Here is a 20008-nt window from a genome sequence, read left to right as displayed (position 1 = left end):
CATCACCAGTTGTAGCAAGTTCCTAAACTCATTCTAGCTCAATCCACTTCCTTTTCTTCTCTTTTCTTTTCTTTCTCATACCTTTACTTCGAATCATTCTTGTGCATTAATAAATATGTGTTAATACATGTGGTGAGTGACTGACCATGATTAGTGTGCAAGCTTTTTTCCTAAGGTGTTGAGAGGAAAGTTGATAATGGGGGGATTGATAGCTAGATAGATTTTTCTACCAACAGGGAAAGAAAGGCATTAAGGTGACATTGAGATTTGTTTTCATTTTGGATTTTATTGAACTCATTTCTGATTTTAATGCCTCAGGCATGAGCTCTTTGCTTAGGTGAGGGAATAAACCATTTCTGAATGTACAGGCTGAAGGCTGTTTTAAGCCTCTACTTCTACCAAACTGTCGGAGGCTGAGAGCCAGAGCCCCTCTCAGCTGCCTCTCTAAGTCCAGCAGCATAAAGAGTCCTACAATTTTACCACTCCATAGGGAGTTTTACTTAATGTTGTATACTACAGTTGTAATTTCCCAAATTGGCCCCATTTCCAAGATCCTACTCATTTCTACTAATGGATGAGTGGTTCACTTGAGACCTTCCCATTTTCTTTCTTAACCAGGCAGTTGGTGGAGAGCCATACCACTCGTAAAACCTGAAGCAAAGCCTACTGTTCCATTTCTGTAACTTTTTTGCTGTTTTCTTTGAGTGGACAAATCTTTTCTCATTGTGTGTGGGATATGAAAGTTCTTGAATCCCAGAACAGGTAACATGTAACACGGTAGCAGAGATTAAAAGTAATAGATGGGACAACTTTCTCTGCCCACTTCCTGTCTTATGTACTAATATACTTCTTTCATGCAATATTGCTTCATTTGTTTACTCCATCCATCTGATTTGCAGGTTAAAATCCGAGCTTATTATTCAGTTACTTGCCTTATTATGAGAGACGGACCTGCCAATGGGTTCTGGATATTAAAAGGGTTAACTGTACACTTTTCCAACAAAAAACCTGATGTATTTTACTTTGGCATGTGTATCTGTGTACATGTTACAGCGGCCTACTGCAGTACCCCTAACCCTCCAGTGAATGGCTCAGTGCACAGCCAGACAGGCACGAAGCTGGGCAGTACATTGCGCTTCAGCTGTGACCAGGGCTTCCGCTTGATTGGCCAGAGCAGTGCCACCTGCATCCGCACCCAACAAGGCATCTACCAATGGAATGCTCCTGTACCCTCTGCCAAGGTGGGTGAAATCTATTCACGCAGAATTGTGTAGTCTTGATACCCAGGCTGTTTATTTGTATTTATTTAGACTTATTCCCTGGCTGTCTTAATTCCTTTAATCTTCATTCAGTGTTTAAATCTATCCAAAGTATCGTTCTGTTTCCCACATTTGTGTCTTGCTCACCTGCCTATGCATGAAGAAGCAAACAAAAGATATTTCACCTTAGATTGAGACTGTAGTGATTAGAATAATAGATTTAGAGCACTCACCTGTCTTTCTTTGAGCGAGAGAGAGTGATGTAAGGCAGGCAAAATGAGGCAGGGATAATTCTTCTTTGTCCCGCTTTACAACAGCAACTGGGAACAGCAGGTGCTTCAAATCTATATACAGGTGTAATCTCACTTTTGGATTAAACTCATCACTATCCAACTGCCTCAAGCTCCTGCTTGTACTGACAAGATGCTTTGTAACCTGTTTCTGTGTGTGTGTTTGTGTGTATGACACACAAAACCCAGATACAATTCAGCACAGTTCAACACAATACAAGTATATTTATTCTGTAATTAAATTATGGCATTTTATTTTAAAATCAAACACTCAACAGAACCACAAGACAACAAATATGCCAACCAATACCTGGAAATGCACTCAGTCTAATCCCAAAAGTTTTATGAAGTAAAAGATAATTTATCTTGATGTTCCTCAGAGTATTTAACCCTTATGTGTAAGGCTCAATGTATAACCTTAGAGCTAAGTCCCTCAGAGAGACAAACCAGTTAACCCTTTAATGTGCAAAATTGAATGCAATTTTTTTCTGCTCAAGGTGAACAGAGCATGTTTACAGAGTAACAGAATTATTATTTTTTAATACTCGTTTCAGTCCTGTGCCCAGATCACTGTCTCTGGGGAGTTTAGTGCATGTTCTCTCCATGTGGGTTTCCTCCTCGTTCTCTGGTTTCCTTCCACCTCCCAAATACATGCCACTAGGTGGATTGGCAGCTCTAAATTATCCTAAATATATCTGAATGAATGTGAATCTAAGTTTAAGTGTTTACTGAAGATGAATGCATTTTAATTAATTAATTAATTAATTAATGTTCTAAATTATATCTACAATTATCTCAGAGTAATTCATCTATAGGTTGCACTTAAGTTTGCTACAGCTGGATTATTATACTCTTGCTCACTGTCTCATTATGGTAAATATATGCATACTGTACAATAGCTGTGATAAGTCAACCGTAATTTAAAAATAAAGGGCACCCGGTGTTTAAAAAAAAAAAACTGTGCCAAATCAAATACGAAGACCACTGTGGTGACCCCTAAAGGTAGCGGCTGAAAGAGGAACAACACTGTGATCAAAACTTTTTGCTAGAACAGTGCAGAGTACTTTACTTTTTGCCAAATAACATCACACAGCCTATAATAAACTCAGCTGTCTACATTCTGATGCTATTAGAGTTGGCTGGTCACTTTGTCATCTTTGATCACCTGCATCTCTCTGTCTCCCTTTCTCTCTTTCTCTCTCACAGTGGTCTCCTGTGGCATGCCCATGGCTCCAGTGAATGGCAGTGTGATTGGTCAAGATTTCACTCTTGGTTTAAGGGTCACATTCAAATGTAACCCAGGTTTCCGACTGGCCAACACCTTACCTGTGTCAACTGTTTGTCAAGAGTCAGGGAGGTGGAGTCCTATGGAAACACCACCCCGCTGCATACGTAAGCCTAAAATTGACTGACGTAATGTCCGCAATCCTTTTATTATGAATATCAAGGTCTCATTTAATATTAAAAAAATGTTAAAGCCAGAATTGCAAAGCAGCCCTTTATATTTTACTAGCTAGTGCTTCCAGTGACTGATGTTTAAAATAAAGTTTGATGTGTGCCCTCCAGCTGTCACCTGCCCTGACATCGGCCACTCGGCAGTGGAACACGGGAGATGGAGGCTTATCTATGGCATGCAGAATCAGTATGAGGCCATGATGATGCTCACCTGTGATCCTGGGTACTTCTACAAGGGTCAAAGGGTCATTCGTTGCCAGGCCAACAGCACCTGGGATTACCCTGAACCCAGACCTGCATGTGAAAGTGAGTGCTTTTATTCGTCTGGGTTTGTAGTTGAGTAAAGTGCGTGTGTCAAAGATTTAACCTGTCTAAAAAAATCTCAGACTTACTTTGTCTGGAGATAGCATTGTACAGAGTACATGAATATTTTCAATTTTGCCACATTGTAGGCCTACTACATCCGAATAACTTAGAAAAAGGTAGGATTACTTTGTTAAAGATCATGCGTCCTTGAATGTGGTAATGATGTATTGCTTCCAAACACTAACAAAACATTTGTTCTTCTTCATCTAGTTATCTCTTGTGGAGACCTTGGAACTCCACCCAATGGAAATAAGATTGGTACTCTGACTGTATTCGGAGCAACAGCCATTTTCTCCTGTAACACAGGCTACACTCTGGTGGGCTCCAGGGTGAGAGAATGCATGGCCAATGGCTTGTGGAGTGGATCTGAGGTCCAATGTCTTGGTAAGGCAATGATGCTTTATCAAGTAACCATTTTCATACTTTGAAACTAGGTTGTGTTGCCAAATTATGTGACTGTCAAAGTCATTTCTTGTTTTTATGCACTTGTTTCTCTCTCCTCAGCTGGGCACTGTGGCTCTCCTGACCCCATAGTAAATGGGCAGATAATTGGTGAGAACTATAATTACAGGGGCAGTGTGGTTTACCAGTGTAACCCTGGGTTCAGACTCATTGGCGTTTCAGTGCGCATATGTGAGCAAGATCACCGCTGGTCTGGAAAACCACCTGTTTGTGTCCGTAAGTACTACTTTAATGATACACATGTAATATACAGTATGTATCACAGGTTTAATAATATGTTTGATCAACAGGGTCTATTGACCATACCTAATTTTAGCACACAGGATTTACAAGTAAAATTGACACAAGACTTAGCAACAGATGCATAACTTCACAACATATACTACAAACAAAGGAATATACATATATCCAAATCCTGCTGGAACAAGATTTGTAGAAACCATAAAGTTATTTATAAAAAAATAAAAACATTTATTATTACTATTATTATTATTATTATTAGTATTATTATTATTATTAACCCACAGTCTTATTCTGGTATTTTGTAGCTATCACATGTGGACATCCAGGAAATCCTGCCAATGGTATGACCCAGGGAACACACTTCAACCTCAATGACGTAGTTCGCTTTGCCTGCAGTACCGGCTATGTCTTACAGGGGGCCATTAAGTCTCATTGCCAATCCAATGGGCAGTGGAGCAACTCCCTGCCCAGATGTAGAAGTGAGTACTATCAAGTTATTTAACCTCTTAAAGTCTTAGCTTATTATTTTCTCATTCAACTTAAAGCATATTATTCAGTAACTACTCTGAAACATTCATAAACTATATAGAACTAATAGACTAATTCATAAACTAATACAAAACATATGTGGTTACAAGAGTGAGGAAAGTCTGGATCAGCCAGTGGCTCCTGGGAGTTTAAGAGTTTAAAGTTTAAAAATCCTTTCTGCTTTACACTCTTAGAAAATGGTTTCTCAAGGGTTCTTTGGATAATTAAGGATTCTAGCTTTCTAAAAGAGTCTACTTGGAATCTTTGCTGAAATGAAAACCCTCAGTTGTAGGTCCTCCATGGGTTTTCTCAGAGGAAAAAAAAGACCTTTAGCCTGCTAGAAGAAAACTTTGTCTTGGCTCTTGTAGTGTTGCCACCTCATAGCTCCAGAGTCCCTGGTCCTGAGCTCAGGTTACTCTCTGTGTGGAGTTCTGCATGTTCTCACTGCATTTATGTGGGTTTCTTCTGGGTTCTCCAGTTTCCTCCCACTGTCCAGAAACATGCAGGTAGGTGGACTGGCGATGCTAATATTGTCCTGAGGTGCAAATGAGTATGTATGTGAATGTGTGTATGCATGGTGCCCTGCAATGAATTGACATCCCGTCCATGGTGAATTCTCCCACCTTGCACCCAGTGTTCCCGGGATAGGCTCCAGATCCACGTCGACCCTGACCATGATAAAGTTGTTACTGATGATGAATGAATGAATGAAAACCACCAAATACATTTCTGTTATTATGAGAACTATACTTTCTGGAACTTTTTGCATATACAGACCACATTTACTTCGAATTGTATCACTCATTTGCACAGTTTAGGTGTTATACCAAATGAAAAGATCAAGATTCTTATTTTGAAATTGTTCTTTTTTGTTTCAGTGGTGCTAATTGTATCCACAATTATGTTTTTGTTCCTCAAATGATTATTTGCTTTGCGAATATCACTGATTCAATCAAGTGCAATCAATTAATTCAATAAACTGTGGCATAGTGGTCATACACATAAAGTACTTTGATAAGAATGGTTTTCACATGTCTTTGTTACACAGAGCTTTTTCCATCTTTTTGGACAGTACGACGCTTGAGTGTTTGTTCCTGTGAAGGCAAACTTTAAAGAGAATCAAGTCTTATCTTTTGTTTCTAGCATTGCAGAGGGGGATTTGGGTTTGTTCCTCCAGGATACACTTACAATAGCCAGTTTTCTTCAGAGCAGTTCTTGGCCAATGGCATATGGAATAAAAAGTTGTCTGAAAAAATGTTACGTTGAGTTTAGCTCAAGCATCATGCACATGCTCTGGTTCCTTTCTGGACCTTCAGTTACAGGTGTGCTTACATGATCAGAAATTGTATCATGCCTATATTTCACATGTATTTTTTCGAAGGATAGTAGTTGTATGGCAATGAATACTTAACTACAGTAGCCTCTGGCTCTGTATTGTTAGTAAATGAGTGGCAAACACCCGACCTGCTGGTTCCAGCAAGCAGGTTAAACTCATTAACGTTAAATAGGTTTTATGTTTCGCTTATAAAAGAGAAGGACTCTTGAGAGAATATAAAAGGCATAAATTGACAGTCATGCTAAAAATGACCTGACTTGACATAGTGGTAAGGCATGAGCATAAGTCCCCAGTGGTGCAGCAGCTCAGTGGTGCAACAGTGCTCAGAGACATGTTTTACACAAACAAGCAAATGTTTCCATAAGGTTAAAAAAAGGGATACAGATGTTTTGTCTAGAAGGTGTTGTTGGCCAGGATAGGCAGTAAGGGGTGTGTGTGCGTGCATGTATATGTGTGTGTGTGTGGTGTGGTGTGGTGTAGTGTGGTCTGTACATGCTTGCTATCACTCTTAGTGATTTGACAACTGCACCTCAGTTTGTTACATTAAATGATCTCCACTGATCTCCTGAGTTCGTTACATTAAATGATCTCCTTTTGATGAAAAAGGAGAATATTCACCATGAAATAAAATTAACAGGGAAATCCAAGAGAAACTGATGTAGAAAAAAAAAACAAGTCAAGGTTTGTAATCTAAAGTGTGGTGCGGTGATCTGAGCTGGGTTTGTTGGAGCTGGATGTGTAACTATTAAGGATTTGCATATGGCTCTGTCTCTGTTTTACTTACTAAAATGATATCATCTATGAGACAATAGCTGCGTCTCAATGGGCATACCTCGCATGCTTTTGGTGGGAGTAGCGTGATCATTATAGTTACTGTCTGGATGATGTTGACTCTTGCATTCACTGGCTGCATTGTGGAAAAGACAAGAAACAAAAGCAGAAAAAAAGATTATTTCAAATGGAAAAAATGACCTTATCAGCTCCCTTTGTTTAGAGTATTCACTATTTTAGTCTTGTTCATAAGGAATTGCTTGTGCACTGCAGAGCTTTCTTCTCTATACTGCTGGAGAGTTCACTAACTTTCTTAGCTTGAGTGGGTGGGTTTTACAGGGATTGGACCCTACTGGCTACTGGGGTTTAGAGTGACAGCTAAATCACCTGGGTTTTTCTGAGATGTCACTTCCAGACAACAACATATCTTAGGTCTTCAAGTACATAGTGTATAGTATATAATTCTTAGTAACCAATTAAGATACAGCTAATGTTGTTTAAGATTATGCGGACTTAAGCGGAAGAACCTCCTCTGTTTTTGGCCCACCCTCTAGGAGATCAATAACCTGCCTGTTTGCCTATCTATCTATCTATCTATCTATCTATCTATCTGTCTATCTATCTGTCTATCTATCTATCTGTCTGTCTGTCTGTCTGGCTGGCTGGCTGGCTGGCTGTCCATCCATCCGTCCGTCCGTCCATCTATCTATCTATCTATCTATCTATCTATCTATCTATCTATCTATCTATCTGTCTGTCTGTCTGTCCATCTTCCTGTCTGTCTGTCTGTCTGTCTGTCTATCTGTGTCTATATTCGGTTAAAGCAGCAGGCTGAATCTCAGTGGCAGCTCAGCGACGGGTCGTGTCCTAATGCTGACAAGTGAGAGACACTGAGCCACAGCCACTGACGGCTCCTGACATATTAAATGACTTGACCTATCAAAGATGAGGAACAGTGCTATCAGTGAAGCAACTTTACAAATCTGAAGATTTAATAAAAAAGAGTGTCATTCAGGCTTTTTCCATTGGGTGTTCGAGAAATTTAGGATTTGGAGATTTTGATGCTTTTATGCATGTTAGGATGGATGCTACATAACTAAGTCAAAAACTATTACACTTGTTATAATACCTACACTGTCATAACACCACTGTTTGAGCCTGTGTGATGGGTTGGGAAGGTGTTGACAGATGGTAATAAAAAATACAGATGCATAAGAGGATTAGCACCTTCGTTGTTTGTTTCATCAGGTTTATCCTGTTAATTATAAGCTTTAAAGTTGTTTTTCCTCTCTCCTCATGATCCCATTATGTGTGAATGTTCATGTGTGTTTACTCTGGATGAGGGAACTTAAAGCGGTTTGGTGTTCTGCACCCATCTCTCTTCTGTCATGTCCTGTCATTAGCACTGAGAGCAGTAGAATCACAGCTAATGGGTGAAGAGGAGCTTGCGTGGAAAGGCGCAAGCTGTGAGCCGCATCAATAATTCAGAGAGCCCCTCATAGCCCTGCTAATCAGCACCAATTTGTGTCAGCCCAAGCCACTGCCATCTTCAAAATGGCCTCTTAAAACCACACTGATAAGTCTACAGCCACGCCAGAAAAATGATCCATCTCTCTCACCAAATGGCCAGTGGCCAGAGGCTGAAACGATTCTAATATCCAATTGTGCTCAGGAACAGATAAATTGGATGTCTTTTAACACTTAATTGTAATTCTCTCTTTCCCTTTCTGTCTAATTCTGTGTCTGTTGCCATCATAGACCTTGATCAGCATAAGCTAATGGAAAATGTGAACAGATTCCCACTTGTGCATTATGATCACATTTTAAATTGCAAGTGACCATACTCTAGGTCAAGAACATACTTTATAAATTGCTGATGATTTCCAGAATTTGGTTTCTTCTTCAGTAATTGACTCATGAAAACAGGATTAGATGTGTGTCAAAAAGAGAAAAGGATGATTTGAAATGGGAAGATAACTTTATGAGATCTCTTTATTTACAGTATCCACTACAGTCTTGTTGAGAAGGAATTGCTTGTGAGCTGCCAGCTTTACTGTTGGTGGAAAGCTTTTTTTCTTTATGTTTTTGGAGATTACACTTTTTGACATGATCCTGAGTGGGTGGGTTTTAGAGGGTTTGGGCCCTACTGGCTACTGAGGATTGGAGGGACAGCTCAATTATAGCAGTCTGTTCCTGCTACAGTATTTTCTAGACAGACTTACTGCATATACTGTATGAGGCTATATGTACATTAGCACAGTGTCTAGCCAAAGCATTAGCACAAACGAATACAAGTAGGTAGGGTGACCAGGTAGGGTACCATATTTTTGAGGCCTAAAGTACCAATCCTGTGAGGAGTTTATGAATTGTGTAGGATTATCCAGGATTTTCCCCAACCCCATGAGATTTCTATCTAGGAGATGCTGCTCTGATCAGAAAGACTGTCTGGTGCTCATCCCAGTATTCATATTCACAGTAAGCTCATACAGAAAATCTGTCACCTGGAAGGGAGTTCCTCCTTGCCACTGTCGCCTCTGGCTCGCTCACTAGGGATCTTAATCAACATCTGGATTTCACTATACACATAAAAGTGATTTCAGTTAAATTGAATGAGTGCAGATGTGTGCATTCCCTTTCATTCCTGGTTTTAAAAATGAAAACTGTGTCTCTCTTTTAGAGTTTATCTATAAAACAGAATTCCCAGTTTGTTTAATTGTGGCTTACATGATGCCTGATTTATTACAGCAGTTACCCTTTTTGACAATTTGTTGTGTGTGATAATAAAGGAACATCTGTCAAGCATAACTCCCATTAATTCTTATTACTTTTAATCATCTCGATTTAGTTATCACATCATGTAGGTTCCAGAGTCCAAAGCCAAACTAATCGGCATAAGCTGCTATGTTTATGAAAACATAAAAAAGAAAGAAGAAGAAGAAGAAGAAAAGAAAGTTCATTAGGTGTTGACCAGTTGGCCCTGACTAAGCAATGTAGTGGAAATGTGTTATCACAGAGGGATGCATATTAGCCAGAAATATTCCAGTCAGCTGAATGAGCCTACAAATATATGAGTCAGGTTTATTGAAGTATGTGCAAATTCACTTAGACATCCTACATTTATTTCATTGCGTATGTTCACAGCACAACCTGTCATTTGCCTTGTGAATTACACACCGAGTGATTTAATGGAAATAAATATCCCTACCCCTGCTATGCATCTCATGATTTGTGGGTGGCCACATTAGCTGAACTTGTGAAAGTAGCTAAAAGTAGTGAACAAATCACCAAGCTGTGGTAGGAGGTAGAGTGGCGCAGGTGCTACCCTGACAAACCCCAGTATGCTGGTTACCTGCTCTGCAGAAGGGCATATTCCTATAAAAGGGGCCCATCTGTCTCTACTCTCTCACGTCTCCATCATCATGTCAGTGCAGTAGAAATGACGCGAGTGCCCCCTCACCCATGTGCAAGTGCAGGACGAATGGCTTGTTGATGATATCTGTCATGCATTTTAATGGCAGCTGCACTGCCAGGGCTTGTTTTTCTCCCTGCTCTTCCTCATCCTCCGCAGTGTCAGCCTCTTATGCCAGATTGATTATGACATGGGATCCAATGCCATCTGATGTGGCACAGTTGGTATCAGAAAGCGGGGGCTTTTGGGATTGGTGGGGGCACAGGGCACGGATTGATTAGGGAGAAGCACACAGCTAATTCCTGCCTCTAGTTCTCTATTTCACTCAAGTGCACACCTCTTGCTCAGTACTTCTCCTCGTCTGGCTCAGAGCTGACAGATGCTTATCTCTCATGGTTTGCCTCCTCTCCGTTTCACTAGGCCTCCATCTATCACTCTCTCCATCCTGCGTATGGACTTTAAATTTTCACTCTTTCAAAAGTAGTGACAAATCTTTGGGAAAACTTTATTGAAGCCGTAGTGTGTGCGCATATGGGTGTATGTGTGCATTTCTGTCTTTGCTGTTGTTTTATTTATTGAATCAGTTTTAGATGAATGAATTCAAAGCCATGTTAGAGGTACAGCAAACAGGAAATGGACGGCAAGGAAAATTACAGCAATAGGCAGTGCCCTTATTTAACTTTTAAATTCTGTTTGTGTGTGTTTTTTTCCCCCCAGTTTTCTCAGAATTTGATCATTTTGCCAATTCCCTATACTAGCTAGCTCTCCCCTATCATATGAAAGCTACCAACTGGGGAGGGTGAAGGCTAGCATGTGCTTACTCTGAGACACAAGAAGTCAGCCATGGCATCTTTTCCTCATGCTATGTCATAGTGCAGCTGAGCATGTTTGGAGAAAAACAATAACTACTCTCTTCCACATACATGAGCTCACAGAAGCCCACAATTGGTTAGTGTTGCTCTGATTGACAGGAAAGAGAGTGATTCCATCCCTCACACCCAGAGAACATGGCCAAATTTCTCTCTTGGACTCCTGACCACAGATGGCTGTCACATCGTCAGGATTTTCGAGCTCCTGACGACAGAGCAAATGCTTTTTCTGTTGTGCCACTCGTGAACCCATCATTTTTGTTCTTGCGTACATGCTTTAGGGTTTTATTTCATCATATGTAATCTTACACTAATTCTTATTACTATCTATATCCTCTCAGCATGTGCTGTTATTTAAAATAATCTTCTTTTTTCTCATATTCCTTTTTTTCTTCTCAGTTGTGAACTGCACAGAGCCTGGGCATGTGGAGAACAGTGTGAGACAGGTCCTGCCCAGCGGGCCTCATCGCTACAGCTTCCAGACTACAGTCTCTTACACATGCAATCCAGGATACTACCTGCTGGGCACCAGCACTCTGACATGCCAGGGCGATGGCACGTGGGATCGATCACTGCCCAAGTGTCTCTGTGAGCTTCTTGCTTGTCTTTTGCAGCATTTGATTTTTGACTATATTAACCTATAATTAGCATTAGCAAAATAATGAAATAATAATCTTTATTTGTAAAATTCTGTTTTGTAGACAAATGTTTTACTTATCTTGAAATCATAAAACAAACTATTTAAGTCATATTAAAGAAACAATCTACAGTCATTAAACAATTGACTGTAAACCTGTGACATTTATTATAATTCACGAAAAGTGCACTATACTGCTTCAGGAGATGAGGAAGATATCCTGTACCTAAACCATTCAGAGCTTTAAACAGTCATGAGCAGGACTTTGTAGTCAATGTAGAACCTGAAAGAAAGCCATTATAGAGATTGAATAAGTTAATGTGACTAACTTTCTTTTCTTGGTAAAGATGCATGCTGCTGCATTCTGAACCATTTGAAACAACCTTAAAGAGGCAGCATGAGATATGGCAATATGTTATCATTATGTTTTGTAACTATAAATCCGTAAGGTCTGCACAGTTCTTCATGATATGGTAACCATGCATCACAGTTTTTGATGTATTCCTGTTTTAAAAATCTTATAGATATTGCCAGAACTGTTCTTGACATCATTATGCGTAATGTTAATGGTGACAGCATTTAGACATTTGCATGACTGAACAGATATGAAAGTTACAGTTAGATTTAAGGGCAGGGATTATGCCAGATTGTCCTCCCTTGCTTGCATTCATCAGAATTTCTCATGAGATCAGGTTGATGGTACAACTATGCCAGAATTTTTTGTAATGCTGTGATGTGGTACCAGTATGTACCAGCTCTGACAGTTGTTTAAAAGAAAATTCATCCTTTTGCCACTCTTTCTGTTTCTCTCCCTCATGCCTATGCTGCAGTGGTGCTGTGTGATCATCCCAGCATGCCTCCTTACACACAGATCTCAGGGGAGAGGAGAACGGTGGGCTCAGTGATCCGCTACAGCTGCATGGGCCAACGCGCCATTGTAGGCAACACCACCCGCGTGTGCCAGCTGAATGGCCAGTGGAGTGGCTCACCGCCACACTGTACTGGTAACTCATTATGCCTTTCAACCAATACTAGTCTATGAGACCATATTTTTAGGATTTCAACTATAATTTCCTGAGATGATTTAATCTTCAGGAGTATTAGAAGTCCAGAAAATTGTCTGTGAGAGCTCAAGCATGAATCAGTGGCCATGGTGTTCCAGTGGCCGAACACGCCATCCCTCTATAACCTATTTTAATCTCCTCCTATCAGCCTCTGCTACATGAACCCCCACACGCCTGTCAGCTTATGAGCTGTCCTTCTTGACTGTAAAGCCATGGCCCCCACACAGCTCTCAGATATGCCACCACATAGTCTCATCCTGTGCAGTAAAACTAGCCTGACAGGTTAATGTCACAATTCATGACATTCATATTTCTCAAAAATTGCGGCTTTGCCACTTTTTGCTCCCAGGGATCACGCTGGCCGTTTTACTACAGAATTTCAAATTGCACTGGGATAAATATCCAATATAAAGAGTGAGTTTGGCACTAAGGAAATGGAAAATACAGATGTCCATAAAATATTTACTCAATTTTCTCAACAGCATTTGTGGCTGTTTGTGAAGCAGAACCAGATGGACAGATGAGGGGCGCATGATCATTTGTAAATGCCTCAGCAGAGAGCAGTTCATATGGTGAATGGAAGGAAATTTCCTTTTCCCATCAGGTTCTTGTCCAAAGTCTGTTATCAGGCCACATGAATCCTAGATTCCTCTTTATTCTCTTCACATCAGCATGCCTCAGAATATTGAACCCCTCACTGCAGGACCAGAAGTTCAGGGAGTGGAGTCAGACCTGATCCAGCTCCTCCAACCAAGGTTGAGTCAAACCAAAAGTCCATGGGGTGGAGACAACTCAGTGTGTCTTAGGCTGAAGTGTGTTTTTAAGTGTGTTGTTCTGTGTTGGTGAGTGTTATGTGGGTTACACTTAGGGGTTAGGAGTTAGGAGTTAGGGGTATAGGATGTGTTGTATCAGGTCCAGCTCTACCCCCTGGACTGTTGGTTCTGCATGAAGGACTATCTCAAACTGAAAGCCATATTAGCAAATTAGTGTTGTGTGTGTGTGTGTGTGTGTGAGGCTGTTTTTAATCCCACTCTCAGAGACATTCTGACCAATCCTCTCCCATGGTTATTCTTGTTTCTGACCTCCTTGTATGTTTTCTAATGAATGTAGTTGGTTCTATTTCCCAAAATATAACCTATAAGTAGAAAAATATAAAATATAAGTCATTTAAACCCACTAGGGCAAAGCAACAGAAAAGGAATGAAATCGTAGTCAAAATGTCCAGTTTAATGAACATTTTTGCTGTGGTATACTGATCATTACTGATAGTGTTTTTGCACATCTGCTGGCTTCAAGCTGAATTTGCTGCTGTAGCCGTGAAATGACATAATAAAAATAAACCATTATGAAAGGCTTTGAAATATCTACCAAAACAAGACAAAATTTTGCCTAATTATTTTGTTCATGTTAAGAAGGAATTTTTAATTGACTTTTTCTGAATTTATTATTATTGTTATTGGAAGTCTGCTATCCCTCTTTGTCCTGCGAGCTTCATATGGCACTACTTTCTCCCACTCCTGCATTTTGTGTCTCGTTGCAGGTGATTCAGGGGGTAGATGTGGTGACCCTGGCGTGCCAGTGCATGGCATTCGTCTGGGAGAGCAGTTCTCTGTGGGCAGTGTGGTGCGCTTCAGCTGTGAGCCAGGCTATGTGCTTCGTGGTTCTTTAGAGCGGACCTGCCTGGCTAACGGCACCTGGCTGGGCACGCAGCCTGAGTGCCAGGGTAAGTGTGTATTCCACAGGGCTGCATGTCTGGGTCTTAACAGCATTGGAAAATTCATCTGAGATTAAACATGCTATGCGGATGCAGGGATGTATTCCATGATGCATTCCATCACACCCCAAAAAAGGAAGGAGAGATGGAACACATCTCATGGAACACATTTTCTTCCCCCCCATATTATTCACTAAACCTCAGAAGGCTTAATATAGTCATACTGGTGAAGCATCACTTGGGGTGTACACGTTTTACACTCCTGCTATTTGCTTTACGTTTTTATGCCCTTTTCCCTCAGCAAACTGCGCATGCTGCAGTGTGAATCCCAGTGTGTGTCATAGAAGCTCTTGTTCCCTGTATATCCCACTCCTTCTCTCTCTCTCTCTCTCTCTCTCTCTCTCTCTCTCCTCCATCTGTGGTTATTTCTCTCTCTCCAATTCATTCTCTTGCTGCATTGCCATTCTGCTCATGTCCCTCTGGGTAAAGTGCTTGCTCAGAAAGGGGTGTCAGAAGACCAGAAATATCCAAGTTAATTACCCATGGGGACACACCTACCATTTCTCTCACCTCTGTCTGCTTTAACTCTGTCCTTTATTTAAAAGGATGGCAAAGAACATCTCTTGAAAATTCATTATTTTTAAAATATTTTACAAACTGTATGCTTCACTGCTTCTTTACTTTTAGGTATTATTATAGGCCTGATTGTACACACAAATGCGCTCAAGCATAGATATTGAGATACATGTGTGTTCCTGTGTATTGATTTGACTCTCAGGACATTTAATCCTCAGCAAAGTGTGAAAGTCTTACAACAATAGCAGTTCAGGAGTGGATTTGCATCATGATCTCCTTTAAAAAGGACCAATTGCTAACAACCTAAGCTTTCGTTTACATAGTAAATTTGACTTAAATTAATATTGCTCTCTAAAGACCACACTGAATCAAGGAGATGCAGTGATATTGTGAAATGTCATATTGTGCACATGTGAAAGATGACTAATTATTATGGAATTATTATTTAGATCGCAGATGTGAAAAATGGTTTATGTTTAATTCGGTCTGAAAGTGCACTTGATGTACAGCCAACTCCAAAATTATTGGCATCCCTTTAAAGAATGACCATGTCATCTGCTCACCGGATTGGATGATCTTATATTTCTCTAAGAAAATCATTAGAGCTTCATTTTAAATAGATGTTTTCTGTCAGAATTATGTGGCCAAAAATTAATTTCTAAATATTTTTGTAATCAGAATTTTTTTTTTTTTAGAAACAAAACAGCTTAACAATTCTTAACAACTTGTTAAGAATTATTTTCATTTTGTTATAATATTGGGTTTATATAAAACTATACAGTCCCCAGTTCAAAAATCACTCATAGCATGATATTCATATTATATAACCTATTCTTGTGAGCTTGTTTCATAAAGGGTGCCAGTAATTCTGGAGTTGATTGTATAATTGAAATCGTAAGCTCTCTTTCTGTGTGCCCATGTTATCTGCGCAGTAATTTTGCGTTATCATGACTGTGTGGCCACTGACACGAGTCCTCCTCAGACAGGAGTGGGTCCTATTTGTTCAGTGGTTTTCTTGTAAACCTTAGTATGATTTAAAATCCAAATAAATGAAGAGCTATTAAGGCAGGGCAGAGGTTGCAACACAGGTTCAGCAGGTTAGGACCCTACAGCAACGCTGCCAGTTTTAATCACAGTTAGGGCACCAGGGGTATTGACTCATTACCGGAGTCTGTGCCCTTTCTTTCCCCCATGCCACTGTGCCCTTGAGCAAGGCTTTTAAACCCAACATGGCCACTTTATTTGCCCTCATTATACTTCTAGTGCAACAGCCTTGAAAAGATCCCTCTCTCTTTCTCTCTCTCTTTCTCTCTGTCTCAGTTGTGTCTTGTGGCAATCCCGGCACTCCTCGGAACGCTTTGATCCAGTTCCATGATGGGCTGGTCTTCTCCCGCTCCATTACATACGCATGCAGAGAGGGTTACTATTCCACCGGCCTGCTCACACGCCACTGCACCGTCAACGGAACGTGGACTGGAGACATGCCTGAGTGCACAGGTACCATGTCTGTAACACTAACACCACCCTAACAACCTTTCTATCACCATCACAGCCACCCATAAGCCTTATGTTTCCCTGGAGTCCAAATAACCCATTTTTATTTTTATATTAAAACTGGAGCAATCCTAAATTATTTTATTCAGCATGTGTGCTTGGCTTGGTTTGAGTAGCAAACATGAAAAAGTGCCTTGAAATTTCAGGATCCTGAAAGGTTCTGTTTGACTTTTTTCTAAGAAAAAAAAAAGAGTTACTGGGTGGTAAGGTTGTGCTGTGGGTAGGGGCGCTGCTTCACAGCTCCAGGGCTCCCAAAAGTCTGTCTGTGCAGACTTTCTGTGCATGTTTTCTGGGTGGGGTTCCTCAGTGTTCTCCAGTTCTAGCAACCCTGACCAGGATTAAGTAGTTACTGAAGATGAATAAAAGAGGAATTAGTTAATGTTATAGCTATGTTACACCAAATTATTGATTGTAGTTAAAAAGTTCTATCCTGTTTTATGCTATTGATGGTTAAATCTGAATACTCAATATCTTTAAATCACAGAATTGTCAGACGGAACCTTATCATTCTAAGGTCTCATTTGTTACTTAGGCATTTTTGAGTCTGAGATATTGTTCTGTATTGTGTCAGCCCTGGACTTGAGCCAATCAGCTAAACCTACACTGATTGTATTGAAGAGATCGAGATTAGCCCTGTCCATCCTCTTAGCATTAGCCTACATGCATAGGCTTGCTTATGAAACACAATGGAGACAACTTGGGCTCAGAGCTAATGGAGGTCACGGGCAGCCATTATGTCTGCTGGCACTGTGCTTTCACTTTTGAGGTTGCTACTGACTAAAGATAGCAAATACTGTCTAAATCGCTGACACTTCACAAACCATGAAGCCTTTGCTTGAGATAATATAAAATGAAACTATTTCTAAAGAAATTCATTAATTGCGAGGTAATGCCGAGGTGTGATTTATATTGATATAACTGATTTTAAAAATCAGATCTATCTTACTTGTTCATACAATAGGTGGGAATCTACTCAGTGGAAACAATTAATTTTTATCCTAAACACAAAAATGGAGAAATATGTTAATGTAATTGTGTAATTCTCTAATTGTACTCTTTATTGTCACACCATCATTCTCTGCCTCTTCATATTCAGTTATTAACTGCGGAGATCCAGGAGTGCCTGCAAACGGTCTGCGCCTGGGCAATGACTTCACATATGGAAGCATTGTTAGCTTCCAGTGTTCCCCGGGCTTCACCATGGATGCTGACCGTGCCTCCACACTCATCTGCACAAAGGATCGCACTTGGAATGGCACCAAACCTGTGTGTAGAGGTACAGTTTGGCTTGGACGCTGGAGCTTTTTGTACTCTACTGAACCCCTACCATGGCTTCTTTTGTCTTAGTTGAAATTGGTCATGCTCTCTGGGTGGGAAGGATGGCATACACTCTCTCCCCTCAACAAAATGTTTTCTTATTTTTAAATGATCTAGTTCTAGTTATCATTTCTAATAATAAGTATCGATTAGGTAGATTCAGTTGTAATGAGAATAAAAACTGTCAGTAATTAAATAGATTTGCCCAGTTACTATTAATCGATTCTATTCTTATATACTAACTTTAAAAAAAAGTCCCATAGTATTGATGCTGTGAGTAAACACTGATTAAATTTTTCTATACTTTTTTTTTTCAAGGAATTTACAGTCCAGTCATTGTGGATTCATTTATTTTTGCAAAAAAATGTCTGTGTTCTTTTGCAGCAATCGTGTGTGGAGCTCCACCCAGTATTCCTAATGGCCAAGTGGTAGGAACTGACTTCCAGTGGGGCTCCAGCATCAGCTACACCTGCAACCAGGGCTATCAACTCTCTCTCCCCACTGTCCTCACCTGCCAGGGCTCGGGCAACTGGAGTGGCGAAAGGCCGCAATGTTTCCGTAAGTCTCACTTAAAATGGTGTTCCTGTATCACATGGGAGTCAGAAACAATAGGTGATAATTACCTAGTTATTTTACTGAAGCTTTTCCAGAGATTATTATCAAAATCCTCAGCGGTGGTCAGAGTACAAAAGACCATGCTCTTCATGGGGAGATTTAAAACAGACAGAGAAAGGACCAGGACTAGGAACTGGAGTTAAGAGCATGACTGGGATAGCAAGAGTACATGCACAACAAGAAGTTGCAGTATTAAGACATGAAAGACTGCACAAAAGACATTTTATGTTTTATAAAATTATGTAATGCTGATTTATGAACTTTGCAGCTGTGTTCTGTGGGGATCCCGGGATCCCAGCTCAGGGCCGGCGTGAGGACCGAGGATTCACTTACCTCTCCTCTGTGTTCTTCTCCTGCTTTCCACCTCTGGTACTGGTTGGATCCACACGGAGGTACTGCCAGTATGATGGAACCTGGAGTGGGACCCAGCCATCTTGTATAGGTAGGAGGTTAGGCAAGAATTGAGGCGTAAACTGACATAGTTTAAGCATGCGTTATACTACTACATCTAAAACTACCAGCAAAACTTAGTGGGCTGAATTTCTGGCCAGTCTAGACTTTGATTAAATTTTAATGGGGACTCTCAGTTAAAAAATATCTCAGTCAAGGATTGTCATAATCCTGGACAGACTACAACACTGAAATTTGGTTTGTGAAAATTCTTATGTACTGAATGAATTTAAGTATGAGGGTTTATGTATGAGTAAGTTGGTCACTGGTCATCAGATTAATGATACTAAAATTTGTTGGGGTGATATATTTACAGATCCAAGTCACACCAGCTGTGTGGATCCCGGAACACCTCTGTTTGGATTTCAGAACAACACTCAAGGCTACCAGGTACCATAACACAGAAAAATATATGTTTCTCTTAATCTAATATGCCTGCTCTTTGTGATACACTGTTATTCATTAAAACTTTGGGGTTTGTACCAATACAGATCGGCAGTACAGTGTTCTATAGCTGCAGAAAGGGTTACCTGCTCCTTGGCTCCATCTCTCGCACCTGCCTGCCCAACCTCACTTGGAGTGGCATGCCGCCAGAGTGTATTGGTAAAGAACATTTTCTCAGCTATAAAATTTCCTTCATATAATATACAATACCTCTGATAGGGTCATGTGATTAGACTCGATGTGAAACGGAGTTACCACTGTTACCACCCCAAAGTTGATTATTTTCCAATAACAGCAATTCCCAAAGTGTTTTATTCCTCTTATACAACAATTTTCCATTGATTACAATATTTCACTTCTTAATGAACTACACATCATTCATTTTATAGTTACATTTAATTTAGTTAGTTCTTGTTATCCTTTACATTATAACAGCTATAAACAGTTCTTCCCTCACCGGCATCTCATTTTTTTACTCTTTGGAAGTTAATAATACAAGAATGCAGCTTGTCTTGTTACCAAGAAACTGCAAAATTGGAAGACTTTTGATGAACTGTTACTATAGAAATAATAATCTATTAGAACAAGTGCATTTTATTTTAAACCTGTGTTTTGAATTTCAGACACTATTGTCAGAGCCATGCTATTA

The 20008-nt window shown here is 40.2% G+C and overlaps 1 protein-coding gene across 1 annotated transcript in view; it reads left to right on the top strand.

The window, feature by feature from the left end:
• The window catches only part of csmd2 (CUB and Sushi multiple domains 2), a 309743-nt gene that overhangs the window by 269872 nt on the left and 19863 nt on the right, over positions 1–20008 (top strand). Inside the window, exons 49-63 of the mRNA XM_053228691.1 lie at positions 1054–1245; positions 2756–2941; positions 3116–3310; positions 3581–3754; positions 3875–4048; positions 4381–4554; positions 11388–11576; positions 12456–12629; positions 14230–14412; positions 16300–16476; positions 17630–17809; positions 18235–18408; positions 18734–18907; positions 19232–19305; positions 19407–19518. Coding sequence (XP_053084666.1) covers positions 1054–1245; positions 2756–2941; positions 3116–3310; positions 3581–3754; positions 3875–4048; positions 4381–4554; positions 11388–11576; positions 12456–12629; positions 14230–14412; positions 16300–16476; positions 17630–17809; positions 18235–18408; positions 18734–18907; positions 19232–19305; positions 19407–19518 — 2532 coding nt within the window. The remainder of the gene's footprint in view (positions 1–1053; positions 1246–2755; positions 2942–3115; positions 3311–3580; positions 3755–3874; positions 4049–4380; positions 4555–11387; positions 11577–12455; positions 12630–14229; positions 14413–16299; positions 16477–17629; positions 17810–18234; positions 18409–18733; positions 18908–19231; positions 19306–19406; positions 19519–20008) is intronic.

Source organism: Pangasianodon hypophthalmus, chromosome 23 (assembly GCF_027358585.1).
Source record: "Pangasianodon hypophthalmus isolate fPanHyp1 chromosome 23, fPanHyp1.pri, whole genome shotgun sequence".
In the NCBI taxonomy this organism is placed as follows: Eukaryota; Metazoa; Chordata; class Actinopteri; order Siluriformes; family Pangasiidae; genus Pangasianodon; species Pangasianodon hypophthalmus.
The sequence above is the reverse complement of the archived record's forward strand: the minus strand, read 5'-3'. Positions and strand labels throughout refer to the sequence as shown.